The following is an 8,201-nucleotide window of genomic DNA, read 5'->3' as shown; positions in this document are numbered from 1 at the left end:
AATTACTGTTGCTTACTACCAGTTCGTGTTGCAAAATTACCCACGTCTTCCAAGCCATCTGCGATGCATCTACACTGTGCCTCTTTTATTAATTTGTTCAACAATGTTTTTGAAATAAAGCTGTTTTTAATTTTCATTGACTAATTATTGCAGTGTTAGGACATATAATAGACTGTTAATAATTAATTATATGCCTATAATTCATTGTAATCGACCTAAATGTTTTAGACAATTTTCAATGAGGAAGCTTCAATGTAATATTTTATCATCCTCATCCTGTTGGTTATGCGGTGATGCGCTATGAAATTATTGCGTGGCAAATTAATTATAATAGCCTATCAGTTTAATAATAAAAGTAGCCCAGGCCTTCCCTAATAATAATAATAATACAAAAATACTAATAATAATTTAATACATAAATTGGAAATGCTAAATCATTTTGATATTGATAGCTGATGCTTGTTTTGACAATATCTCTGGATACATGATGGCACAGGGGTTTATCGCACATAATTCACACGTAGCAGTGAAGTCGCAGCTCGATGATCGGACCGTATAGTGTGTGCACATAAATCCTGAGCTTTGGCTTTAAATCGCATGCGATCTACTCGTTCTGTGTGAGTAGGTAACGTTAGCCTTGCTGAATTCACACAGGCATCGCACAGTGTATGCCTTTACAGTCTCCATGGCATCAGGTAGTAAACAAACTAATCCTGCGTGAGCACAGCAGTTCACATTGAACACTGACTACAGCTGATTAAAGAAGAGAGATGCCGATTAAAAAAGGAAAGAAGGGAAAGAAAGGAAAAGGGTGAGTAAAAACATTAATCGGTCCGTATATTTCGAAGTAACGTACCTTTGAGTTTGTTTGAAAAACTGCGAATCCAACTGGTCGAATTTGAAAAGTAACGATATATATATTACTTTTACGTTATGATGATGATCATTCGCCTTTCTCTTAATTGTTTTTTTTTACATAGAAAAGGGAAAAAAGATGGCAAGCAAGAGTCAAAACGGGACAAGGAGTCTGACATAGAGAAGGCGAAAGCAAACGCGGCTCTGTGGGAGGCCAGGTGTGATATGACAGAGAGTTCCCGCGTGGAGTATTCTGAAGCAGCGCGACGACTGAACAAAGCCAACCAGCAGCTCACTGATCTACAGCACAACACAGAGAAGAACACCATCGAGACCATCGCTGTTCTGAGGAACAAACACCTGCAAAATGATGACAGGGTATTTTGAATGCAGTTTCACGTGTCCTGGAAATTAATAAAAATGTTGAGCTACAGGATACGTGACCAGTGTATGATACTTTTTTTTTTTAAGTCTTCTTAATTTCATATTGTTAAAGGGATAACGTTAGTTCAGTCACTCACAAACGAAAATGGTCATCATTTTCTCACCCTCAAGTCGTTCCAAACCCATAACCCCATAACCCCATACATCTTCAGAACACAAATGAAGATATTTTTTTTATGAAACTTGATGCTAAAGCTTTGATGCTTCAAAAAGTTCATAAAGAGATATAATCCATAAAAGTAATCCATAAAATGTAGTGTTTTAGTCCAAGTCCCACTCATTGTCGATGGTGGTTACACCCATGACATAAAGCAACCGTGTCTCTTCAGAAGACTTGGATTAAACGACTTGATTCATAATGATTACTTCTATGATCTCTTTATGAACTTTTTGGATCTTCAAAGTTTAGGTTGCATGGACAATCAATAGTGGCACAGAAATCTCTCCGGTATCATGAATAAAGTGAAACTTTTCAACTACATTTTTTTCCATCTGGAATTGAATGGATGGTTGTGGTTTGGCATTGCTGTGATGTCATGTGAGTGACAGGTTGTCCTCCTCGCTCCAGCAAACACGTAAAGAATAGACAGTGACTTAGTCATTGTAAGAGGGAGGGGGACTAAATTTTGATTAAAGATTACGAGGGCACTTGAATAAAAAAAAAAGAATGATGTGCAATCATTTGTATAAATACTGCAATATTCCATACAAAATAAGAATTTTTGAAATTTGATTTCATGATGACTTTATCTGTGTTTTGAAGATTAATAAAAATCGTATGGGTTTGAGGGTAAGTAAATGACAGATTTTCATTTTTGAGCAAACTAACCCTTTAACATGTTGTCTTCTCAGATCACTGCACTGGAACAACAAATACAGCTTGAGAAAGCGAGGGCCGCTCAGGAAAAAGAGAATTTGGTAAGATGCTTTTCCTCATATGGGAAAACTATAAATTCAGTTGTTGCTAATCTTTGTGGTTTGAGTTTTATTTTTTCCCTTTAATCTGCGAGCAATACAAAGATCGCAATATCACAGAAAATACATCATTCAATAAAAATGAATAAAATCATACATTTATGTTTGAAACAATAAGATATAAAATTTCAGTTAGTAGTTTTACTACTACAGTAGTTTTTGCTAAGGCAACATTCTTAATTTTTTATTTTTTTTTATTTAATTTTTTCAAATGTAATATGTTTTTTTAAGTTTAAGATAACTATACTGATTGACATTACAGGTCACTGAATACATGCTGAAGATCAATGAGCTGGAGGAGAAATTTAAGAAGAGATCTAGCGAGTTAAGCACGATTCAGGAGGAGCTTAAGATCATCAATGATTTCCGTAGGAAGAAGCCCCAAATGGAGCAAGAACTCAAAAATGTATAATGCAATCTTTTGATTTCATGTACACATTATACAGAAGATTTAAATCCTTGTGCTTTGTTGAAAATCCTTTACCTTATTTATCCTTTACCTTATTAATTATCAAAATGACCGGAGCACAACGTAAGGGATAACGGCACCATTGTTTTGTACAGATGAAAGAAACTTTGGACAACGCTGATCTAGAACACAGGAAAACACTTGCAAGAATGGAGCAAAAGTTCTTCAATAATAAGGTACTTGTACTGAAAAAAACAAAACATTTAAACAAAATCTTTTCTCATTCACTCTCTCAGCCTTTCTCCTACTTTCTCTTTAGGTTCACCTAGAGAAGGAAGCTGAGCAAAAGATTGCTGTGCTGGCAGAAAAAGCTCACAATGAAGCCATCATGTAAGCATCTTCTCCATCTCTCAACACCACTAAACATTTCTACCTGATGCCACTGGGACTGTGTGTGAGATACATTTTACATGAGATAAATGAGATGACATCCTCTATCTTGGCCCCATCAGACAGCTGGATGACTCATCTCGCTCGATGTTCAAGGAGAATGTGCGTCTAAATAAGGCATTGGGTTTCCACATCAAAGAGGTGGAGGATTTACGGAAGAGAAATGCAGCGCTGGCAGAAGAAAACGACATGCTTAGTCTGCATAAGGTGACAACACAACACACCATAGTTACTATTTTTGCACTGTAGTTCACCTACACTATCGTTCAATACGTTTTTGGTTTTTTTTGCGCAAGAAATTAATACATTTATTCAGCAAGGATGCATTAAAGTGGTCGAAATTGACAGTAAAGACTTTTACATTATTTAAAAAAAAATTCTATTTCAAATGGATGCTGTTCTTTTGAACTTTCTATTCATCCAAGAATCCTGAAAAAATGTATCACGGTTTCCACTTTCCACAAAAATACTAAGCAATACTCAACATTGGAAATGTTACTAGGAAATGTTTATTGTGCAAATCAGCATATTAGAAGGATTTCTGAAGGAATTAGAAGTGAAGACTGGAGTAATGACTGCTGAAAATTCAGCTTTGCTATACTAGGAATGAATTACATTTTCAAATATAATAAAATGGAAAACAGTTATTTTAAATTGTAATAGTATTTCACAATATTACTGTTTTACTGTATTTATGATTAAATAAGTGTAGCCTTGATGGTGAGCATAAGAGAAAAACTGGCAAGAAATTGAGTGACACTTTTATTTAGCGTAAAGATAACGAAAGCCTGTTTTTAAGACAATATTTTGCACTGTGACATCATTTAATTTCAATTAAGTACATGTAACCTCCATAATTTGTCTGTGTTCTACTGTTAAAAAAGATATAAATTGTAAAGTAAATTTTTATAATTTTAAGTATACATCATGGTTCTGAATTTCATATGATTGAAAAAAAGATCCGGACAAGATGACAATCATGATAATGGATTTTTTTTTAAAAATTCTTAATTTAACTAATGTGAATTTGAGAGATGTGCTTAACGTGCGTATGAATGAAAATATCTTAATAGTTTTAAATACAGGTTTAATAGAAAGTCATGGTCAAAAGGTGGGAGGTTAACAAAAAGAGGCATTATGATTATACAAATAATAGTCCATTATGTCATTTATTTTATTAAACTATATTGTATCAATTATAATTAAATATAATTGATGTATATTATGTTAATTATTTGATATAATTACATAAGAAACACCTTTCTTGTGCACCCACAAAAACACTCATACATGCATACTTACACACACTTACAAATACAATAAAATGTAAAACTTACTAGACCCTTGGAAAAAACAGTCCACTATAAAAGCTTTCCTATGAAGGAGTAGACATTGATAATAAACCCACAATTTCATTCACCCTACAGGAGATGAGTCAGGACACCTCGAATGACACCATATCTAAGCTTACAGCCCAGCGGGCCACAATTTCTGAGCTGAGGGAGAAGGTGTTGACACTGGAGCAGACCCTGGTCAGCATGGTGGCTGAGTTTGAGTGGAAGAAGGCTGACATCAAGCAGCGTGCTGCGGTCAGAACTCAGGCCAGCGGTGTAGAGCTGGACAAACTGCAGAAGCTCCTGAGCGCACGGGACAGGGAGTTGAGCCGGTTGAAGAGAGTAGCCCGCAGCGTCGTGGAGCAGTGCTCAGACACGGAGATCCTCTTCCATGAGGCTCTAAATCATGTGAAGCAGGAGATGTTAACGCACAGGTACAGATCACTACAATATGAGTCTATAGTTGTGTCCCAAATTATGCACTATACACTATGTACTTATGCACTTAAAGGTGCAGTATGTAATATTTACAGCTAGTGGTTGAAATGGGTACTGCAATCCAAATTCGAAATATTGGAGAGAGTTGTTTCCCGCCTCATTCATCATTCATCACTTTGCAAAAAAACAAACCAACACACCTTGATAGTGCACTAGTTTTCAATCATTTAGATGCTATGGCCCCCCAAATATGATCATACTCTATAATCATAATTTAAAAGGCATCTATCAAATTTAATATATTTAATATATTAATCACTAACTAATATTTTTTTAATCACAATTGTTTATTCATTTATTTATTTGAATAACATTTTTTTTTAACTTATTTATTTGTTTTTTTCTCCGTTTTTTTTCTCTCTAGACTTTTCCATAGACCCCCTGTTACTCTTATTTTTATCTAATTTATTATATTTAATAGATTAATAACTAACACTTTTTTATTTATTTAAAACACAATTGTTTATTCATTTTCTGTTGTATGTCTCCGAACAACACATACCAGCTCCTCAATACTGAATCAATCTGTATTTTGAACAAATTGGTTTAATGAACGATTCAATGACTGAATGAATCAGCCGTTTGAATGAATCGTTTGAATGAATGACTCAACTTATTAAGAAAGTGACTTGCAGCCACTTACTGGCAGTTTTAGTTTCATTTTTAAAGTATCATTTACATTTTTTTTATTTTTTTTTCATAATTAAGTCAAGCTACCAGCACAAAAACGCATTCAGAAAAATATAGTCTAATTATCATGATCGATAAAATCCCAGAAAACATTGAGATATAATTTTTTGTCAATATCACACAAACCTAAAATTCTTTCTAGAGATAAAAGTTCCAGGCTCCATTTTACTGCAGAAACTTCAAGCCATTTGTAGATACATTGTTGTAAGATACATTATGTTATCCAGACAGGAAGAAGAGGTGAATCGTAGCAGACGGATGGATAAGTTCTTTTCAGGCAAAAGGGCGTACAATCACGTTCACACCATCAACAAATCTCCCCATAGTACCAACAGCATTTCCATTGGTATTGAAGAGGCTGAAAAAGGGTAAGAGTCTTAAACTTTTTTTGTGTGTGTTTTTGGACTATTTGTAAAATTCTGATGAAATGATAACTCAACATGTTATTACCTGGAAGATGCTTGCTTATCCATAACAAATCTGTAATAACACTTTGTTATTTCATCAGCAATCTAAAGAAAGCCAATATTAACATATCAGAGATGACCTGGGAGCAAAAAGAGAGCGTTCTCAGACTGCTCTTTGCCAAAATGAATGCCCTGAAATCAAAGTAAGTACCTAGCAGATACTGAACTGTATTTAGGGTGTTAAACAATTTAGCTCAAATGTTTAAATATATGTGACCTTTTAACCTTATTAGGCACATGAAACCACATTAAGATAAATGGTAAACTACCAAGTTATAATCTCCTAAATTAATTTGGTACAATTAACCTTAAAAAAAAAAAAAAAACAGTTGGTGAGACGAAGATAGTGATAATGACCATAGTAAAAATAAAAAAATATAAAATCCCAAGCTTATTGGCACTTCTTAGTTTAAGTAAAAAAGGAAAGAAAAAGATGCTGAATCAAAGGAGTAATAAATGTGTATTTTCTTGTGTTCTAATTTTTTTTTCTACATTTCTGAAGGAAACCAATTCATGCTCCAGATTCTGAATGGAACCAGTGTAGCAGCAATCCAGGGTGAGACATGCCAACAGATGTATGGTTTTCTGGCTGATAAAACAAGATGACATTTTTCTATTGTAATTTTAAATAAGAGAAAACCAGGTATTGCAGCCATGGAAGCCAGCAAACGAATGATCACAGATTGCACCAGACCCTAAAAATCATCTGCAATAAAACATTGCTAACATATACATTAGCTGATCAACTTACAGTGTAAGGCTTGTCCCTTTCCTGTTGCGTGTCCTCAATCTGGCAACCCGCATGAGCGTCAATTCTGAGGAAGAGGGGGCGGGAAACAACTCTCTCCAATATTTTGAATTTGGATTGCAGTACCCATTTCAACCACTAGCTGTAAATATTACATACTGCACCTTTAAGTGCATAAGTACATAGTGTATAGTGCATAATTTGGGACACAACTATAGACTCATATTGTAGTGATCTGTCTGCCTTTTCCAAAGGAATGAAGAGGAGGAATCCCATGCAACATTTTTAACCCAAGCAGCAGTTTCCAGTATGAGCTCCAGTGATTATTCCAGTGCTCTGCCTGACCTGTAGATCACCTGACCTCATCACAGATAAGAGAGCTAAATAATGTCAAAGTATAAGTTGGATATTGCATATGATATACCAAGAAGTGTTCATGAATGTCTATACCACAACTTAAAAAGGAGACAAAAGTTGTTGTTTTTTACATGTAGAAATGCCCGCATACCAATACTGATAATATTGGCATTAAAGATTACACAAATTCTATAAAATAACTGTATTCAGGAAAGACTTAAAAAGTATTGGCACGACACAATTTTAAATTGCTATTTTTTATTGCAAACAAACAATTCAAACTATAGTTAATATAACACAGAGAAAAGAAGTTTGTGTTTCATAAACAATGAATAACAATTAAAACTAATTAAAATAGTTTTTTTTAGGGAGTATGGTAAAATAGTTTTCATGCAAGCTAAATGTCCAAAGTAATGCTGTATTTTTGAAAATGTAAGAAATACTGTACTACTTCATGTAAGTGACTCATATTAAAGTCAACATTCAACTGAAGTTGCGATATTCTTTTCTTCTCTATTGTGATGTATAAACAAGTGAAACGGCTTCTCAAACAAGATCAAGTTTGGGCAGGAATGGATTTTGTCTGTCAGGAATTGATTGGATGGTTGTGGTTTGCTATTGTGATGTCATGTGAGTGACAGGTTGTCCCGCCTCCTCGCGCCAGTAAACACGTCATCAGAGAAGAGAAGATATCGCTGCAAGAGGGAGGAGTTATTTTGATTAAAGATTATGAGGGCACATTAATTAAAAAATAATATTAATGTGCATTGATAAATCAATTAAGCCTATAATAAATACTGCAACATTCCATAAAAAATAAGAATTTTCCATTTTGATTTAATAATGATTTTAAAGAAGGGGAAATGTACTGTATTAGTTCCTTTGCCTACAAAAAAGTGTGAAGGTGAACCTTGTATGCTGACATTTTTGTTTGTTGTATTTGCAAACATTTAGCCAACACTGTAAGGTGTGTT

General features: G+C 34.3%; 1 protein-coding gene across 1 annotated transcript; it reads left to right on the top strand.

The window, feature by feature from the left end:
• The first annotated feature begins 621 nt into the window (after window positions 1–621).
• bbof1b (basal body orientation factor 1b) lies at window positions 622–7,719 on the top strand. The gene is made up of 12 exons (XM_082153643.1): window positions 622–811; window positions 981–1,233; window positions 2,152–2,217; window positions 2,537–2,680; window positions 2,839–2,919; window positions 3,003–3,073; window positions 3,196–3,340; window positions 4,561–4,901; window positions 5,883–6,023; window positions 6,164–6,265; window positions 6,625–6,678; window positions 7,125–7,719. The coding sequence occupies exons 1-12, from the start codon at window positions 771–773 to the stop codon at window positions 7,219–7,221; spliced, it is 1,536 nt and encodes a 511-aa protein (XP_082009769.1). The 5' UTR covers window positions 622–770; the 3' UTR covers window positions 7,222–7,719.
• Window positions 7,720–8,201: the final 482 nt, after the last annotated feature.

This window comes from Leuciscus leuciscus (genome assembly GCF_965113295.1).
Source record: "Leuciscus leuciscus genome assembly, chromosome: 22".
Classification (NCBI taxonomy): Eukaryota; Metazoa; Chordata; class Actinopteri; order Cypriniformes; family Leuciscidae; genus Leuciscus; species Leuciscus leuciscus.
Note: the sequence above shows the minus strand (reverse complement) of the source record. Positions and strands in the feature narration are given on the sequence as shown.

Excerpts from the sequence above, each read along its gene's own strand:
- bbof1b (XM_082153643.1), top strand. The coding sequence starts at position 771 with ATGCCGATTAAAAAAGGAAAGAAGGGAAAGAAAGGAAAAGG. Across the intron at positions 1,234-2,151 it reads ACCTGCAAAATGATGACAGG|ATCACTGCACTGGAACAACA; the intron begins GTATTTTGAATG and ends TTGTCTTCTCAG. Across the intron at positions 6,024-6,163 it reads ATTGAAGAGGCTGAAAAAGG|CAATCTAAAGAAAGCCAATA; the intron begins GTAAGAGTCTTA and ends TTATTTCATCAG.